The sequence below is a fragment of the Piliocolobus tephrosceles genome, chromosome 9 (assembly GCF_002776525.5).
Source record: "Piliocolobus tephrosceles isolate RC106 chromosome 9, ASM277652v3, whole genome shotgun sequence".
Taxonomy (NCBI): Eukaryota; Metazoa; Chordata; class Mammalia; order Primates; family Cercopithecidae; genus Piliocolobus; species Piliocolobus tephrosceles.
Window position 1 is genome coordinate 12,820,691 of NC_045442.1, and position 21,145 is coordinate 12,841,835.

The 21,145-nt window shown below is 36.1% G+C and overlaps 1 protein-coding gene across 2 annotated transcripts in view; it reads right to left on the minus strand.

Annotated features, from left to right (window-relative positions):
• The window catches only part of WDR11 (WD repeat domain 11), a 56,689-nt gene extending 36,397 nt beyond the window's left edge, over nt 1–20,292 (minus strand). For both annotated transcript variants that reach the window (XM_023224275.2, XM_023224273.2), the window contains exons 1-10: nt 19,966–20,292; nt 18,836–18,947; nt 12,602–12,755; nt 11,420–11,593; nt 8,783–8,969; nt 6,520–6,685; nt 5,966–6,080; nt 4,946–5,141; nt 4,548–4,651; nt 725–901 (exon numbers count right to left, since the gene is read on the minus strand). In XM_023224275.2, coding sequence (XP_023080043.1) covers nt 725–901; nt 4,548–4,651; nt 4,946–5,141; nt 5,966–6,080; nt 6,520–6,685; nt 8,783–8,969; nt 11,420–11,593; nt 12,602–12,755; nt 18,836–18,947; nt 19,966–20,051 — 1,471 coding nt within the window. In that variant the 5' untranslated portion in view covers nt 20,052–20,292. The remainder of the gene's footprint in view (nt 1–724; nt 902–4,547; nt 4,652–4,945; nt 5,142–5,965; nt 6,081–6,519; nt 6,686–8,782; nt 8,970–11,419; nt 11,594–12,601; nt 12,756–18,835; nt 18,948–19,965) is intronic.
• Between the last annotated feature and the right edge of the window lie 853 nt (nt 20,293–21,145).

The window sequence follows — 21,145 nt, forward strand, 5'->3', positions numbered from 1 at the left end:
GCCAATAGCATATTAAGAAGAAATGCTGAGTTTCAAACAAATACACGGTTTTTCAAAAGTTTTGGAGAAACGTATTTTAATCATGTGTACTATTTAATAGCAAACTAAATTTTGTTTTTTTCTCTATGCCGTAAAGAAAATTAGGTTCATCACATTACTATGAAATCAATGTGACAGCAAGTTGAAACTCAGATAAATTTTTCTACCTATAACATACAAATACACAATTTCAAACCAAAAGGCAAATCTTAATTCATAGGGACCATAGGCACTTTAAATAATATTTGATATATAACTCTTAGCAAAAGAAGAACCCTGCTATTCTTAAACTATTAACCCTGACTATATTTTTAGTCAATAAAGACCCAACAAAAACTGACATGACATAAAGACTGGCGTGGTCCAATTACAGACAAGGAGCCTGGGATTCAGCACTGCAGGGATGAGCCTCCTGATATTTCAGAGATGAATGGACAGCGTCAGAGACTCGACTGTCCAGTCTCAGGTGGAAGAACACTTAGCGTTCCAATTCAATATAAGATGGTTGGAATAAAAGGACAGAAAAAAAAATTTTTTTAAAGTTCCAAGATGAGTATTTACACAGTTTCACTTAGCCTCTACCTCCTTTTAAAGCATCCTAAAAGAGAATAAAGGAACTTCTAGAAACTAGAAAACCTAAACATCTTATAAAGTGAGTTAAAAAAAGACCAGGTCAGATACTCACCAACAGCCAGCAGGGGCTGATACATCTTGATGTTTTTTGTGGTCAACGGTGGACACATACGGATAGCAAACTGTGGTGCAGGCAGTCCTGAAAGCAGTCCCGTCAGCAGGAACTTGAGGTTCACTTCCCGCAGAATTGAACCTCTGGGATGTTCTTCCCCAGCAATTGCACTTTGCCCTGATTTGTAATAAAAATAACAAATATATTAACTATACTGTATGCAGATCTTAAAAAGCTAAAGAAAATTTTCAGTAGAAATGCTCTTCAGGTCTGAAAGTATAATGTAGTACACTAGTGGCTGGAGTTATTAGGGACACAATGACTCCATACCTGGCTATAGGACTTAAATTGCATCGACTAACACATCAAAGGATAGATTACTCCCGAGTCCTGCTATCCAGAATACAGGGACCTATGTATTCTAAGAGAGACAGTTTCAGTCAATATTCCTGGTATTAAAGCACTACAAAGGCTTCAGAAGAAAGCAAGATAACTTAAGAGAACAGCTTCTGCAGATTGAACTACTGTACTGCATTCTCATTTTACTGCCTTTTGAAAGGGTTACTTTTCAGTCTGATGTACTCTGTAAAGTACATACAAAATTGGTATTCATGAAAAGCAGGTTTAAATAACTCATTCATAATTTCTAATAAGAAACCTTAATGTGTCAGTGTAATTACAAAACATAAGCTTTATAAGTCAATATAAAATAAGCAAATATATATTCATAAATCATGTGTATAATATATAAGCCATCACTGTCAATAGTTAAGACTTCAATGGCATATTTCCCAAACACCATTTGTACTTAGGTTAGCAAGTCTCAAACTAAAAAGATGACTCCAATGGAAATCATTCTAACAAAATCTAAATATAAACAGTACAACAAAATCAAGACTGTTCATTAAAAAGGTATACAAATTTCCTTCCTATAAACCACTATAGGATATTGGGATTAACCTGCCAAAAATAGAAAGAATATGCATGTATGTACATACATGTCTACATACACATAAACACAACCATGTATATAGTGTGAAAGGAAAAATGTAAATAAGTGGGTGGTGAATATAACCTTTTGAAGCTGTAAAGTTGTTTTAATAATGTTATTTCAAAATCCACAAAATATATAGAAAAAAATAGCATTTTAATACTATTAAAATGATCCCTTAAGATTAGCCACATACTCAATACCAATCTCTCTGCCTAACTTTGGTTGAAAAAAGATGGAGGCTGGGCATGGTGGCTCACACCTGTGATTCCAGCACTTTGGGAGGCTGAGGCGGGTGGATCATGAGATCAGAAGATCAAGACCATCCTGGCCAACATGGTGAAACCCCTCTCTACTAAAAATACAAAAATTAGCTGGGTATGGTGGTGAACACCTGTAATCCTAGCTACTTGCCAGGCTGAGGCAGGAGAATCGCTTGAACCCAGGAGGCAGAGGTTGCAGTGAGCCGAGATTCGCCATTGCACTCCAGCCTGGTGACAGAGCGAGATTCCGTCTCAAAAAAATAAAATAAAAAATAAAAAAAGATGAAATATGAAGGAATGGAAAGCTTAACAGGTAAGGGCCACACATACATATGTTGGCTTTGAGTTGACTCCCAGGGAATGCCACATGTTTCTTCAAGTATTTTCCATCAGAGGCAATTCACAATGTAGGGCAGATTAGGCCTTAATAAGTATCAGCATTTATCCAGTGAATATAAATCAGCCTCTGTATTTATTTGAATTGCTTTCAATTATCACTAAGAACACAGTGAATTTCAAATTAAAAGTTTAAATTAAAATGTTTTCAAGTATGAAACTTTACTTAACACTTTAAAATCAACTACATTGTCAAGAACTGCTATACAATCTGTATCCATTTGTCTCTCAAAAATGTAATTTATATCACTTAGATACCGAAATAGCATAAAATTTCAAACTTCTATGGGCTCCATATAACTGATTAGTGTTGTTCTTGTGTATGTTTATAATTCTTTTCACTTTAAGTTTTCATATTAAGAGTAGAAAAGGCAAATTAACTCAAAAAATTGTGTTACCGATAAAACAAATTTTGCAAAACAAGTATTGTCCAGGCTTCCCCATATGGATTTATGTCTGGTAGAACAGATACCGGAGAGAAAGAATTTTAAATATAATAGTAAGTATCACTGAACAAAATGATTTCATAACTGGCAGAAATCATGAAAAAACTGAGGCCTAGAGATGGATGACGGTCTTGCCCAAGATGACCGTGGAGCTGTCAGGACCAGAGGCCATTGCTAAGGAGCAGGCTCCAGAGCCAGGATTACCTGGGTCATACCTGGGTCACACTTTGGCTCTTCCTGTGTGACTGTGTGGTTTAAAGCTTTAATCTCTCTGGGCCTCAGTTCTTACATATATCAAACGGAGATAATACTACTTACAATGCAAAGTTGTAGCAAGGTAATACATAGAATATTTAGCACAGCACTTAACACAGTATTAAGTACCCAATAAATGTGATCTGATTAATGTAATTAATAATGTAATGCCCTTTTTTTTTTTTTTCTTTGAGACTGAGTCTCGCTCTGTCGCCCAGGCTGGAGTGCAGTGGTGCGATCTTGGCTCACTGCAACCTCCGCCTCCCGGGTTCAAGCGATTCTCCTTCCTCAGCCTCCCGAGTAGCTGGGACCACAGGCACGTGCCACCACACCTGGCTAATTCTTGTATTTTTAGCAGAGACAGGTTTCACTGTGTTGGCCAGGCTGGTCTCGAACTCCTGACCTCAGGTGATCCTCCCGCCTTGGCCTCCAGAAGTGCTGGGATTACAGGAGTGAGCCACTGTGCCCAGCCAATGCTCTTTCTAGTACATCATCTATCTAGCGTTTCAACAACAACAACAAAACCCTCCTAAATAATATCCATTTTCAGTTACATTATGGTAGAATAAATAATAAAACAGAAAATCCTTCATAAACCATAGCAACAATTTTAAAAGAATTAGATGTCCAAATTGCTTTGCATATTTACAAAGTCTTACAATTTCAAGTAGCATAAAATTTGAAATCACAAATTCTCATTCTCCCTTTAATATAAACTGGCCTCATAATTAAATAACTTTGAACACTTTATTTCCAAAAATGATTTGTTGAAAGAATCCCCAACATAAAAATAATTCATGTTAAAAAGTTAAAATAATCTTTTCTAACACTGCTCAGTTACTTTATTCCTTCAGTAAATATTTACTACAAAACAGGAATGCACAAGGTACTGTGCTGAGTGCTGGGAAAGACAAAACTGAATCAAACACTGCACCACCCTTGTGATGCTTATAATTGATGAGATGACACAGAAGGAAAAAAACCCACACTTACAATACAGCTGATAACTGTTAGGAAAAACAAAAGAAGAGCATTTAAATTAGACTTGCGAGATTAAAGAAAACAACATCTGAGTTGAATTTTGAATTAGGAGTAGCAGATAGGAAGTATGTACTTCTTTCCAAGCTGAGGAACCAGCAAACAGCAAGGTCCTGAGTTGGCATGGCATAGCTCAGCATTGGCTCTAGGTCCAAAATCCAGATGCCTAATGTCATTGCTTTCATTTACACCAGTCTCTCATGAATGAATGTCTTCTATTTCTAACAGCTATACTGCAAACCTGCGCTACTTCAGGCACTTTTCTACTTAAGTATTTTAAACCCCACTGATTTATTTAGGAAAGAATGATTCCATGTTCTAGTTTTCTCAAGCATTAATTTTTTTGCTTGAAAATAATTACAAGTGAGTGATTCTATTAATTTTGCCCTTCAGAAAGAATACTTAACATGGAGTTAGAGGGGAAAAAAGCTTACCAATCATGTTATCTAAGGAAAGGTCTGGGAGTTTATTCTGTAGCACTCCTACAGGAATTCCACAGAAAGACACTGGTGAATATAAAGGTGACACACCAGAACTACTGCAAAGACATAATAATTAGAAGGTTTTACATATTTAAAATCTGTATTATGTATTAGGAATTCAAATTATTAAGTCCAGATCATGGCATTCCATTTTTGTATTATTCATTCATCTTACCCATAGGTGAAATAGCTCTAGCAGATTTACATAATTCCCTAATAATCTAAAGCCTTAATTATTACCTTAAAAATATTTTTATAGAAAACAAGCCCTCCTATTTTTATGATTATGGAAATTTTTTATAAAACAGAAAAAAAAAAAAACCCCAAAACCATGATCCTGTTGAATTTACCTGTTCCGTGTATTTCGATTACAAACTGCAGACTTGAGTTCCCATATCATGACCCTGCCATCGCTCACTACGAGGGCTGCTGCATTCTCATTGACAGGACAGCACACCATACTGAAGGGACGGACAGTTTTTGTCACCCTGATTGCATCACACTGGCTTCGTAAATCATAGGTAAGCTCCTGAACTGGATCTGGATCTTCACATAAAATTGTTTTAAATATCAGAAAGCAGCCATATCAATACCACTACTGTTTGTTTTAACTTAAATAAAACCTCAACTACATTTGGGTATCACTCCTTCACGAATGCAGTGTCAAGTATGGCTTCACTTTTTACAATTACTAAATTTTTTCTGAATATAAAGATAGTTCACTTAATGATTGTACTAAGTTTAATCTCCAAAATAACAACTATAATCAAGATATCTTGTTTTTCAATATTTTTAAAATAAAGTCAATGCTTTGAAAAAGGATCAACAGTGATATATAATTAATGAATAAATTTCCATCATAATTTGTAGTAGTCTATAAGCCTGAAAATAACTGTACTTTCAAAAAGACATGAAAATCACTTTGATCTTTACACAGTATATAATTTCACAACAACATTATTTCCATTCTCCAAGACAAGACTGACTTGACAACTGAGACTTAGTAACCTCTGTCACTTTACAATGGCGGTTCTTACAGCCAACAAGTCAAGGGGGTATAATAATAAAGGCACACAAGGTTGGACTTGCACTGAAAAAAATTCCAAAAGATAATATCAACTTGGCTCATGGATATGATCAAGAAACACAAAATTTTACTCTCTTTGATGCATACAGGAGGTGCACTGTTTTAACATCAAGAGATTAATCGTGGGCTTACACTTTTTCATGTCTCTTATTATAACCATATTTTAAACTTCCTCAAGGCAAGGAGTATCATTAACTCTATACCTTGGCTAGTATTTACCACATCAAGCTTTATAAAATAATTTTGAAGAAAAATATAACATTATTGTGAGACAGAAACTTACCTGGTTCCTCATTTGAAGTGGTAAAAATGTTATTATAAGATCTTCGAACACGTAAAGTTATACAACCATTTTCATGTAGACAAAATAAACCATCACGCTGAAAGCAGGGTATTACCTTTAAATAGATGATTTATTTATTTTTTAAAACACAATAGATTAATAAAGTATATACTGTGAAACTCAAATTCATATTTAGGTAATATGGGTGAAAGAAAAAAAAAAGAAACAAAAATAGACAAATCTCCAAACTTTAAAACTAAATGTACATTTAAAATATCCATTTATAAGTCTAAAACAATTTGTCTTTATCCATGTAACTTAAATAGTTCAATAAATATCTCAGGATCAGTCACAATTTCTAGGATAAATCAAACCAATCAAAAGTAGAGAAAAAAACTCAATCTAAAATCAATCTAAAATAGTGTTGTTAGTCTTTCAACAAATCAAAAAAAGAAAGTGGAGAACTGAAGACAAGACTTATGAGAGATTATGGCCTTCTTTTAATATAACACTCTCAATAATTTTGAGTAATATAATTTATGAATTGTAGATACCTGTAAAAACGGAACTCCTGTGCGTTCTATTGCAATCACACCCACTGTCTGATTCACCTCAAGGTCAAGGATTAAAATCTCTCGAGGATAGAGCAACAACATGTGATTCCTTTTTGAAGGCAGGTATGCCAACTGAAGGCAATCATTGAGAGTTATGAATTCAGCACTGGAAAAAGTTAACATTTACTTGGGTCAAAGATTTCATTTATATGAAAGCTAATAAAAGATTTAATTTTGTACTTTACACATAAAAATTGACAATAAAAATATACAACTCTTCCCTGAAATGACCAACATAGGTTGGTATCCAAAACTTAGACCTCTACTATGTACCAAAATCCAAACGATAATAATGTTGTATAGGACAGGTAGAAATGTCAGTGTTTCTAAGTTTTTGAAATATTAGTAAAGTAGTATAATATTATTAAGTCTATACAAGACATTGTAAATGATGATATAATAATAGCTGGCATGGATAAGATAGTTTTATTTTACTTTTACTTTGTCATTAAAAGTACTAGACAAACTGTTAAAATCAAAACTCAGGATGAAAACATCAACATTTAGGGTAATCAGGGCCCCTAGACCAGGAGTTACTGGACTATCTATATGGTTTTGGGTAAGTAACTTCCCCTTGGCTGCCTTCATTCACTTTTAAGCTGTCTTAAATCTTTTTTGAGACAAAGTTTCACTTATATTACAGCATTTTCTTGTGTGTAAATAAAACAGGTCAAACTACAAGGATTTTAAGAGATTGTTAGGGTCTGAAAAATCATTTTAATAATTTGTGATTATTGATTTGTGATTGTTGCATACATTTAATCACCTTTTCTATATTAAATATATTTCAATAGGAATAGACATACAATTATGTACTATTTTCACTTTACATACTAATTTTATTAAAAGGCTTTGAAATTTAAAGTAAAGTTAGTTTACGAGACTAGAAAGAGACATTTTTATTGCATTAAAATCCTGACTGCCATGTCCCAGTTAGGTGAGCTTGAGTAACTGTATTTAAATTGGTGTGGGACTCAGTTTTCCTTATTTGTAAAATGGGAATATTACTGCTGCCAGAATTGTAGTAAGAGTACATGAATTAATAGATGTGAAAGCACCCAGAGCAGTTCTACTTGAAGAAATAATGTATTTCCCCAATAATTCATATGAGAGAAAACTTAAGAAATATAAAACATAAAACTATTCAGACTGCCAAATAATTTCTTGTTTATGAGAGGGAATACATAAAAATAGAAAGTTCTCTTAAGATACTTAAGAAGTAATCTTAAGTCATTTTGGCACAGGGTGAGAGATAAATTAACTAGTGAGCTTAACCAGCCTATGGTTTAATATATAAAAGTAATACTTACACACGTGCAAAATGTATTTGTAGAGCTATTTGTACCACATATTTTTCAAGTAGTTACTTACCAAGCCTAGACAGAGTAATCTTGGCATACTAAAAATAAAGGGCTATCTGAAAATGAATGCCAAAACAAATAAAAAAGCCTGCCAAAGCAATAATATACAGATTATAGCTATAGGAAAAAGAAAGAAACCTATTTCGAATACATCAAATTACTTAAAATAAACTTTTATTCAGTTGTAATTTCTTAAGCAATAACAGCCGATATCTTCTAAATAAATGACTAAGTATCAATGGCATTATATGCTTTACTTACATTATTGGATCTATTGATCTTTAAAACAACCCTACGAAATACTTTAAAGCGTTACTTTAGAAACTGGGAGAGAGAAATCTGAGTAAGATTAAAGTAGTTTCTCAAAGTCACATGACTACAGCTTCTCCCGGAGCCTTGACTCTTAACCAGGATGGGAGACATCTTTACCTGCATAAGAAAAACACTCCAATTTTACTGCTTAATGAGAACGCACAGCACTTAAGTCAGGAAAATGTATTTAAAATGAGTATCCAGCTTTTGTGCCCAAACTTTTAATGCATTCAATGACCCAAACTTTAGGATCATCACGATTTTCATAAGGAAAAATCGGAATTCAAAAATTTTAATCTATAAAAGTCAGTGGGGAAGTTGAGCACAGTTAGTGGAAACAAAGCCAATGTTAAATGCTGAATCTCCTCTTAGGGCAGGGAACAAAATAAATATTTTTTTCCTCTAATAAATTCAAAATTAGAAATGAGAAAAAGTGAGATTAAAAAAAATCAGCCTTTGTACAGCTTCAAAAACGATGCTTTCATATAGGATAAGTAGATGAATGTTGTTATTTTACACTTGTAACTTACCTAGGTTTCTCTTGAGTGATTAAAATTTTTACTTTATTTAGAGCTTTCTTGGCACCTGTGGCTGTGGCCAGCTTGTTGTGAGCTGGGCTAGAGTGTGGGCTGGATATGTAAACTTTTTTCCCAGGGCCTGAGGGAGGCTTGGATGGGGAGAAGTCTGAGATGAAAACAATACCCTCGCTGGTGAGCACTATATTGAGAAAATCAAAACTCTGATTAAAGTTTAATCAAGTTTAGCATATAGTTTTATTCCAATACAATTTTGAGAGCAATATAATGATAATTTTAATAATATATAACTGGCAATGTTACGCAGTCATAACATAATGGGAATGTTCTCCAAGTTGAAGAGAAACAGGTGGTCCATTACAATTCATCAGAGGCCTCCAAGCTTGGCATTCTGAATTATTCTTGTACTAAAAAGATAACATAAGGTTATTGGCAGAAAGAACAAGTGTTTGTTCTTCTAAATAAATTCAGTGCATGGACTTTCATTAAAAATCTTTCCTTATTATCCTAAGCACTTCGTGAGGTAGAGGCGAGCAGACCATGAAGTCAGGAGTTCGAGACCAGCCTGATCAACACGGTGAAACCCCGTCTCTACCAAAAATACAAAAATTAGCCAGGCGTGGTGGCACACACCTGTAATCCCAGCAACTCAGGAAGGTGAGGCAGGAGAATTGCTTGAACTGGGAGGCGGAGGTTGCAGTGAGCCAAGATAGCACCACTGCACTCCAGCCTGGGTGACAGAGCGAGACTCCATCTCAAAAAAAAAAAAAAAAAAAAAAACAAAGAACAAAAAAAAACTTTAACATATCCCATAAGTTCAAAAACAAAACAAAACAAAACAAAAGCCTTACTTAAGAGGCTCTGCATATCACAATTAGCTAAGTTCAAATATTTGATTTGATGATACCAAATTTTTATCCTGAGCTACTCAGTCTAAATATATTTCCTTTTTCTTCTCAAGCATCAAATCGAACCTTGAGATGATTAAAGAATATTATTTTCCCTTAATATTTAGAAAAAAAAAGTAGTGGACCCACAGTGACTTGAAACAAGTGTACATGAAACAAAATAGTCAAGGAAGGAGCACCACATTTAGCAATACAAATTATGCCTTTTTATGACTGAAAAAATGATCTCCCTCAACAAGCGGCTAATACTGGAAGATATGAGCAGAAAAACCTTACTACCCTGGGTCCCGGCCCTTAGCAAGGCTTCTCTAAGCACAGGGAACAAGGGCTCATTCAAGAGTTATGACAGCCCTAGCAGCACATTCAATCTGAGTAAACCAAAGGTGTTAGGTCAGCTGACACTCTGAAACACACAATGCTTTCATCAACCAAATTGCAGAGATGTAAAGAGCTGATGCAATCAAGTTAGCTGAAAGTCTTGCTGCCTTTTCAGGTTCCAGAACTCATCCTTCAAGGTCCCCTTTGCCTCCCTTCCTTCGTGATGTCTTTCTTCCCTGACTCTGTCAACTGGGCCAGCCCTCCTAGGTGTTTCCCCAGCACTGCACCTAAGTGAGCAAACTGGTGACCGAGTGAGTGTATGTATGCACACGTTCATATACATTTATATACATGAAAGCCTAAACACATTGTAGCATATTTATACAGCCACATTTCCCATGTTGTTATAATTTCGCCTTGTCTGCCTTTCTTTTCCTCCTTTAACACATGCAGACACACACATGCCCCTCAATGAAAGTTGATGGGTAAAATAATTTTGAGTCATTCAAATCCAGGAAAAACATTTCTTACCATAGCTAATTTCCTTATCTCCTTCACATTTCTGATCATTATCAAAGTGAAGCCTACTTTGACCACTTTATCTCATACAACTTGCATGCTCTCATCCACCATTCTTCTGCATCCCCTTTATCCTGTCTTTATATCACCTGTCACCTCTTACTACACTAGAATTTATTAATTCATTGTGTTCATAGTTTATGATATGACTTCTTCTCACTAGAATGCAAACTCTGTGAAGGTTCCTGCCTTCTGGGTTCCGAGACATCTTGGTTCCCAGAAGAGTAGTAATAGCGCAAGAAATATCTGTTGGATGATTAAATATTTTCTAAACAATTTAGCCATAAAAATATCTAAAGCAAATCTCATTTTTAGACCATTAGCTCAGGAAAACATTTAAAGCATATTAGCAAAAACTATCTCTGCAAGAAAAAATTTGCTTAGGCTTATTTCTTCTTTACATGCATCTGTTTATGACACTCAAAATGAATGGCGTGAATTAGTACAATTTTTTAAAAAGCAAGAACTTAACTTGGCCACAGACTGAATGAAACCCTTGATTCAAGTTATTTAAATGTTCTTAGAAAAACTAATTAAGTCTGGAGTGTCAAAGTAACTCTCTGTCCCTGGCTAGTCTAATACTATTTACAAATTCAACACAGAGAAGGTGTAGCTTGCTGATTTAAATTTTTAATTATCACATTTGCAAATGATTGAGTATATGTATTAGGAGCTGCAGATATATGGACTAGACATGCTTCTCCACTTTCCTCAGACATTTTAACATTATAGATGTATAATGTGTGTGTGTGTGTATATCTCATGTACATAGCATTACTATATTACAAATATCTCAACTCGTTTTCCACAAACAACTGTTACTCACAAGTTAAATGTGAGGGATCAAAAGGGTCAAAAGAAAAAGAAAGAATGTTATCTGCGTAGCTCTTCCTCCAGAGTTTGGTGCCAGTGTCGGCATTCCAGAGCACAATGTAATTTGGTGGGTGGATAGCAAGCAGTAAATCGCGGGAAGCATCTTGATTCCACAACCATTGAACATCTGGAAAGACCGGATAAAGAAAGGCAAAATTCAGAAACCACACTCTCCAAAATTCTTGGCTAACTTGTCCTTGATGTTTAGTTTTTAAAATATAATCCTTAAAAACTTAACCACCAGCCCCAAATGTGATGTGTGTGTGTGTGTGTGTGTGTGTGTGTGTGTGTGTGTGTCAAGATTCCAGGAAAAAAAAAAAACTTATTTTACATAAAAATAAGTTGTCTGGTTAAAATCTCAAGGTCAAAAATTTGAAGTAATCTGAAATATTACTTCAAAGAAAATAAAAGGCAATTTGCCCTAATCATTACTTAAAACTATAAAATCAATATGAAACTCTCCTAGCCACAACCAAGATGTCAGACTTTCCTAATGTTTCTGTGGAATTACTTAATGGAACTTTACAGTTTTTCATGGTTTTTCAAAAAATACACAGAATATGTAAAGATCCAGTTCAGTACCTAGTACACAGTTAAGTATTTAATAAATATTTTTTAAATAGTCATTTAAAAAATTCAGTCAGTCAAGAGAGCCACTAGAGGACTTGAGTCTAAAGAATACTGGTTTTAGGTCAGTAACACGAAATGAGCAAATAAGCAATCTATATGAAAATGAGAATAAAACTTTGTTCATCTCTGTTAATGAACAAATTACTTAATGTAGAGTAAGCACGGATGGCTAGTTCCTAACAGCAGTGGCCAACTTGCCTTATACTGTAGCTTAGATTATAAGATTGTAACACTTAATTTTTCTTATCATGCTTGACTGAGGCTGATATTGAAATTAATGAGTTTTACCAAAGCACAAATCAGTTGAGATTTGAAGAAATATGCCTAGAAGTTTATTAATAAGGAAAGAAAGCCAGATTTAGATCAGTAGAAAAGGCAAAACATAATCAAGAGCTAACTTGGAATTGATAAAATTAAATCAACGGGGGAAAACCCCCAAAACCAAAAAACCGCTCCAAGAGTAAGTATATCAACATGCCCACTTAGCTGAGCAGACTTTCCTCACCCTGGATAGGCTTGGCATGCTCTTGGATCTCACACTGAGCTACTCCTGCTGCTACATCCCAGACGATGATCTTCCCATTGACATCAGCAGAAGCTAAGCGCAAGCAATACGGTGAGCCAATGTTGTGGTGATAGTTTTCCCTGGCCCATTTAACCTAGTATCAAGAAGAAATCAAATCAAGGAAATACTTGCACTGGATGAAACGGAACATAATTTTCACAAAACATCAACCAGAACCCATACGACATTTACATTATTTAAATATTTAGCAAGAATAAACAGAAAACTGGTTTTCATTTTGAAGGCAGCATTTTTGTTACTTTGGTATATATTTTTAACTGCAGTTAAAAAATTGTTTTTTAACACATCACAATGCACCTGCTTTAAAATATGAAAAAATGATTCACAGCCTTAATATTTTGGGAAACTTAGGTTAAAACCCCAGGATGCCTTGGAAATCAGTTTTCCTAAAATCTAATTTATGACAAAATACCTAAAATCACATTTAGCAGAATGTTTTTTCTGTATTCTAGTCTCCTAACTAAAAGGGGACAACTTAGAAACACAAAAACCTTGCAGAGGGAAAGTTCGGAGACGGCAAAGGTAAACGAAAAACTCTAGCTGTCTCCCTCTTTCACAAAACATTAAGTTTTCCTCTAAAAAAAAAAAAAATATGCTTCATGCCTCTAGCAACAATACTAAGAATAGAATTTTTAAAATAAAAAACACAAGAACTCCAGGGCAAATCTGATTAAATTCTTGAACAATGAATACTGACAGAGTAAAGGATAAATTTCAGTCCTCACTAGGAGTCAGGCGTTCCCTGGTCACTACCACCCCTCTCTTCTCAGTATCCTGCTTATTTTCTTCAAAGCATTAACTACACAATTTTTACTTATTTTATTTACATTCTTTTTGCCTGTTCATGAATCCATCAACTGTCGGTTCCATAGGGCAGACCATGTAGTCTCTGTTCGCATTTCTATTCTCAGACTTAGTACAGTGTCCAAAGCTCCGCTTAATAAGTAGATTTAAATAGCACAAATCTATAAATATATACAAATGTATATATCTATACATGTATATAGAGATAAATACACTCATATATAATGCTGAGGTAGGAAAGTAAGCCAACCAGTTGCAGTAGTATTCATGAAAAAGATGGAAACAGCATTTTCTGAAAATGAGTGTGAATAGGCCTTAAGGTTTTCCTGGAATAGACCTTTTGCTCGGGTAAAAATTTTTAAATGAAGTGCGTATGTGTATATATGCCTATGTATGTGTGTATGTATATTTGTATGTGTATATGTTTGAATATGTATCAGTTCATAGGTATAGAATGTGTATGAATAGAATATGTATAGTGTATATATGTGTATACAGTCAATTCTAGTTATTTATAGATTCTGTATTTGTCCATTTACCTACTCACTAAAATTTGCAACCTCAAAATCAATACTTGCAGTGCTTTTGTGGACAAGTGCAGAATGGTGAAAAAATGTCACCCAACATACATGTGTGTTCCCAGCTAAAGTCAAACAAGAATTCTTGCTTTAGTTTTTACAATTGCAAAACAAGTGTTCATGTCATGATTTATTTAGTACCACATTTTTCACATTCTTGTTCTTTTTGCTGGTGATTTAACTATTTAAATAGGTCCCCAAGCATAGTGCTTCTACTGTTTCTAAGTATGAGAAGTTGTGATGTGTCTTACAAAACATACATATATATGTGATGAGCTTTGCTCAGGCATGTGTTGTTGGCTATGAGTTCAATGTTAATGGATCAATCGACATATTAAATAATATGTCTTTAAATGGAAACACATATAAAGCAAGGTTATGTATTGATCAGTTGATGAAAATGTTGTGACCAGAGCCTCACAAGAACCTAACCCCTAGGAGCAAACAAAGTTTCAGTATTCACTAATTCAGTGTATGCAACAACTTCACAGAATATAGCTATCATGAATAACAAGAATTGACTGTCTCTATGTGTATATATATATGTTTGTATATGTGTATATATTTGTATATGTATGTGTTGAATCCCATTTAGGTAAACTCCAAGCCATGTATATATATATATATATATATATATATATATATATATATATTTTTTTTTTTAATAATCAAACTACTGAAAACCAAGGTTAAGGAAATCTTGAAGGTAATCGGAGGAAAAAAGAAATCATGCTGAGAAACAAAGACAAAAATTTTTCATCAGAAACTATGTAAGCTGGAAGACAGTGGAGTGATTTTGTTGTTGTTTTTTTTTTTTTTTTTGAGACAGAGTCTCACTCTGTTGCCCAGGCTGGAGTGCAGTGGCACCATCTTGGCTCACTGCAACCTCCACCTCCCAGGTTCAAGCTGTTCTCCTGCCTCAGCCTCCCAAGTAGCTGGGACTACAGGTGTGCACCACCACGCCTGGCTAATTTTTGTATTTTTAGTAGAGATGAGGTTTTGCCTTGTTGGCCAGGCTAGTCTCAAACTCCTGACCCCAGTGATCCATCCACCTCGGCCTCCCAAAGTGCTGGGATTACAGGTGTGAGCCACTGTGCCTGGCCAATGGAGTGATATTTGTAAAGTACTACTAGAAAAAAAAAAAAAAAATTATAAGCCCAGAATTCTATATCCTTTGAAAATTATCTTTCAAAAACAAAGGTGAAATACCTTCTCAGAGAAATAAAAGCTAAGAAAATCAACCAGTATTAGATAGGCACTTCAAGAACTTACAGTAAATTCTTCAGTAGATGGGAATATAATACCAGACTGAAACTTGGACCTACATAAAGAAATAAAAGCTCCAGAAATGCCAAGGGGCAGTGTAGGGGAAAGGAAACAGAGAGGGAAAGAGAAGGTAAATATATTTTTCCCAAAACACCCTATACTTTACATCAGACTTGATGAAAGACTGAATGCTTTCCCCCTAAGCTCAGGAACACGACAAGAGTACCCTCTCACTACTCCCATTCATTGTAGTAGAGGTCCTAGCCAATGCAACATGGCAAGAAAAAGAAATAGAAGACACACAGATTATCAAAGAAAACATTAAACTGCAGTCACTTGCAGTGACATGACTGTCTACTTAAAAAAATTCACCCAAAATTACTATTAAATAGATCTAAGTAAAGTTAGCTAGATTACAGAATATAGGTCAATAAACAAAAATTAATTGTATTTTTCCCTACTTCACATCATATATAAAAATTAACTCAAAATGGATTAAAAGCTAAAGCTCTAAAATTCTAAGAAAAAACCAAAGGTATATATCTTCTTGATATTGGAGAAAGCAATGGTTTCCTGGATATGACACAAAAAGTACAAGCAACAACAATACAAAATAATAAATTCGACTACATCAAAATGAAAAAGTTTTGTTCTTCAAAAGACACCACCAAGAAAGTAAAAAGATAACCCACAAATTGAGAGAAAATATTTGTAAATCATGTATCAATCAAGGTCCAAAAATATGACATGAAAAATTCTAGAAATAAACAATTAATAAATTATGCACTTTTCTGAATAGCATGATGAAATCTCCCACTGTCCTGTTCCATCCTGCCTCAATCATAAATCAACCCTTTGTCCAGAACATCCATGCTTTATACAGCACTTGCCCTTAGCAGCCACACTGATTATCAGATCAACTGTTGTGATATCTCAGTGCTACATTCATATAACCCTTATTTTACTTTATAATACCCCCAAAGTGCAAGAGTAGTAATGCTGATGTATTGTTGTAACTGTTATCCTTTATTATTATTAGTTATTGTTAATCTCTTATGCCTAATTTATAAACTTGATCATAGGTAAGTATGTATGAGACAAAACAGTATAAACAGGGTTCGGTTTATAAACTTTATCATAAGTAAGTATGTATGAGAAAAAACACCATATACATATAGGGTTTGGTACTATCCAGGGTTTCAGGCATCCACTGGGGTCTTGGAACATTTCCTTTCTGGATAAGGGAGGACTACTGTATACAAAGAAATCTTACAACTCAATTATAAAAAGATAAATAATATAATTTTAAAATGGGCAAAGGACCTGCATAGACATTTCTCCAAAGAAGATATACAAATGGCCAATAAGCACATGAAAAGATACTCCACTTTAGCCAACAGAGAAATGCAAACCAAAGCCACAATGAGAATCAATTCATACCCATTAGGATGGTTATAATCAAAAGAACAGAGAAGAGCAAGTGTTAGTGAGGATTTGGATAAACTGGACTCCTCATACATTACTAATGGGAATGCTAATTTGGAAAACAGTCCAGCAGTTCCTCAAAAAGTTAAACAGAGTTACCATATGAGTCAGTAATTCTACCCCTAGAAATATACTCAAGGGAAATGAAAACACAAGTTCACACAAAACTTGCACATGAATGTGCAAAGCAGCATTATTCGTAACAGGCAAAAATTACAAAATATCCAAACATCCATCAATAAAATAAATGTGATACATCCTTACAGTGGAATATTATTCATCAGTAACAAGGAACAGAGTATTGACATATGCTACAACACAGATGAACCATGAAAATATTATGCTAAGTGAAAGAAGTCAGGCACAAAAGACCACAAATTATATGATTCAATTTATATAAAATGTCCAGAATGGGCCAGTCTACAGACACATAAAGGAGATCAGCGGTTGCCAAAGGATGAGGGAAATGGGGAAAATGGAAAATGACTGCTAGTGGATACACGGTTTCTTTTTGAGGTAATAAAGTCCATTGTAATTGTGGCTGCATAACTGTGAATATACTAAAAATCATAGAATTGTGCATTTTAAATGAGTAAATTTTATGGTATGAGTATCTCAATAAAGCTATTATTTAAAAAAGAAAAAGAAAAAGACTCCAAATCTCTATGTCTAATCCTGACCTCTCTCCTAAAGCTTGGATCACTATAATGCAACATATTACAGGCACCTCAGACTTTGCTGTTGAAAACCTAAAATTCACTGACTTCACAGATGCTTACCTCTGATAACTAGAAACACTGTCATTCAATTACACCAAAAGAAACCTTGGAGTCACTCTATTCTCTTACTCTCCTTTATACTGATCACTATAAAGGCTATCAGGTTTATCTCTTAGGCAGCTCTTAAATATGACTTCTCTATGCCCCAGCTTTATTTTAGGCCCTTAGAATTTCCCACCAAAATTACTGCAAAAGTCCCCTAAATAATCTTACTGCCTCCAGTCTTGCATTTCTCCAGCAGATCCTCCACTGCTGCCAGAGTTTTTCTAAGATGCAAATGTGGTCACATCAATCTCCTACTTAAAAATCCAAACTCCTGCTGGGCGCGGTGGCTCATGCCTGTAATCCTAGCACTTTGGGAGACCGAGGCAGGTGGATCACAAGGTCAGGAGATCGAGACCATCCTGGCTAACATGGTGAAACCACGTCTCTATTAAAAATACAAAAAATTAGTCGGGTGTGGTGGCAGGCACCTGTAGTCCCAGCTACTCAGGAGGCTGAAGCAGGAGAATGGCGTGAACCCGGGAGGTGGAGCTTGCAGTGAGCTGAGATGGTGCCACTGCACTCCAGCCTGGGCAACAGAGTGAGACTCCTTCTCACAAGAAAAAAAAAAAAAAAAAATCCAAACTCCTTCATAATCTTATAAAACTTTCAGAACAGACAGCTAAATCTCTCTGGCTGCCTCTTATTCCATCACTCTTACAAGTGTGCCATCTTTATGGCACGCTACTTACTTCTGTGTATATTCTTGCTCTTCCCTGCAATGCTCCTTGTCAATTTTTTACTTGGCTAACTACTGTCTACTAGTCTTGAAACTGAAAAAACGTCTGTGACTCTCCTCACAACCAGGCAATGTGAAGCTTCTCTGTTTTCTCACAGCGTGTTAAGCAAGCCTCACTTATCACACTACCATGCCATAAGTCTGCCTTACAAGATGGAGAATTATCTCCATATCCATAGCACATGCTAAGTGCTCAAAACTAAGGAATGACTGAGTGGTCTTGTAAATGGTAGAACTGGTGTCTTTCATCTGCCTTAAAATGATCTAACAACTAGCATTTAACAACTCATCCTGTATTGACATTAAGTTAGATATATAAAAATTCTAGGCTACCCCAAATAGATTGTTATATTTAAAAGCTATTCAACATTTACACGTAAGACTTAATGAGAGCTTAGTGATACACAGTATTAAACTTTAGACTAGACAACACGTTAGGTCAAAGTGGGATTTTACTTACCTTGACAACATCAGCTTTATGCTTTTCTAAAACTTGAAGAGTTTGGGCAGTAATGGAATCAATCACTACCACAAGTGAATGACATCCATAAGCAATTAAACCTTGCCAGCCCCTAGCAAAACAGTAACGTTAAATTTTAAGTACAGAACAAAGCAGGACAACTTCTTTCTTGCCAAGCCTAAATAAATGATAAATCTAATTCATATGTACCACCATTAATAAAATCATTTAAACCCAAAGGCCAGTATTTATCATTATCCTATTTGAATAAAAGATCTGGCTAAGCTTAAAATGCTTGTTGAAATTCACTTTTCATTCGGATAAAAAAAGTTCTAAAAGATATGAAAACAGAGACCCGAGGACACAAAAAGGAACTTGTGCCCTCTGATTGTTTTTGTGGGCATACGTCTTTCGCTTACCCAATTTCTAATCCTTAGTATCCACAATGTGCCTGGGGATACCGCAACGAACCCCAGTACTTCCAACTAAATAAAATGACAAACACTGCACAAGACGTTTCGGTCCTCCTAACAACATCCCACAGCCACAGAATTTTGCCTTACATTTGTCTAATGAGTAATTTTCAGAGCTGCAGTGGTAATTTATAGTGAAAGCATACAGTAATAAAGACGACCTGTTGAAGACAGGAATGTCCTACACAGGAGGAGCCCGAAAAGAGAAGGTGAAAAGGGCAGGTGAGAGAACGGGCGCCTAGCACAGGGTCTGGCACATTGTTGGAGGAAAATAGGAATACAAGAGAAAGAAAAGAAAAGACAGGATGGGAAAGAGAAAGTGGACAGGGAATTAATGGTGGAGAGAGAGAAACCTGTAAGCTGGAGAAGAGGTAAAGGGAGGGGAATGGAATGACAAAAGGGCAAGGTGCAGAGAAAACAGCAGAGAAATAGGCGAGAAAGAGGGGAAATGTATTTGCATGGGGGAATTTCCCACACAGGGCTATTATCACTTTTGTAACAACAAAAATCCACCAACTAAAAGCAATCTCATTGTGTGAGGGCGGCTGCCTGTCTTAGCGAGGCCAAACTAACCAGGGGGTGAAACCTCTTGTTCTTCCCCCTTCCCCTCACACATTCCTGGCCGATCCTGGCGACCTGGAAGCCCGGCGCCCTCACCAGTCCACCGCCGCCTTGTTGTGGGCGTTGAGGGCTCCCGTGAGGGTGCGCGCCGACACCTTGAAGTTCACTGTGTAGGGCAACATCCCGGCTGCCAGCCCAGGACCTCGGGGCTGACCTGCAACCAGGAAACGGCGGACACTGTGCTTCCGTTCCAAACAGAGTCCGGGTGGCCCCCTGGGCGCCGCTGTCAGGTTCCGCTGGATTCAAGTTCTACAGGCTCCGGGTTCCACCACTCCCGGATTCCATCGTCCCCAGGTTCCCTTGCCTTCAGTTTCCTAGGATCCCAGGTTCCGCACTCTCCAGAGTTCCGCCGCTTAGGCCGTTGTGCTAATCTGCGACAGCCGGGGCTGTGTTTGAAAGAAGAGGCGCTGCCTCCAGTCAAGTCTGTTTTTTTTTCAGGTCGGGACCGTAGGCCTTTGTGCCCTGCTGGAAATCGTGAAAAGCAAGAGAGAAGAGTCCCAGTTATTCTTTCTGCCTTCGATAAGTGAATTTAGGACAACTACTAGCGCCAGTAGGCATGGGGGATCTACCGATGAAGAAGACACACAGTCTCCGCTCTCGTGGAGTTTACAGAGAATAATGAATGAGATTAATTAAGAAATGACTGAGATTAATTGAATGAAATTGCCGGACTGAATGAGGTGAATGGCCCGAATATAAACAATTTCCAAATACAGATAACACTGCATATCTGGTGTTGGCAATACTCCCTTCGCACTTGAGGAAGAAGCACTATGTCTGGGGCCAAGTGTGACCCTTTGTCTGTTGTTGGGGTACCTTTCATTTCGCACTTTCTCCTCTGCTGCTCTCCAGGTCAGACCCAATCCCTCCCTCCTTTGTGCGCAGTGTTGGGTTTATACGCTGTAATTATAGCACTTAAAGCAATAATTTCTTTTCAGCGATGATGTTTGCAGATGTGTGTTTCTCTCCCCAATGCATTGTGAGCTCCTTGAGCAACAAAAGGGACAACATATTGGTGATTTTTCATCACAGGCTTTTGTGTCTAGCTTACCACTCTTGTAAAACAGCTTTCTCAAAGATCACCTCATATCCTCTTAGTTATTCAAACCAATGATCATGTTTTGGCTTTTAGTTGATCATGTTTTGCTGCGGCTTCCCTTCCTTTCCCTTGTTGTCTTACCTTTCCTTACCCCACACCCTAACCTACTGATGTTTG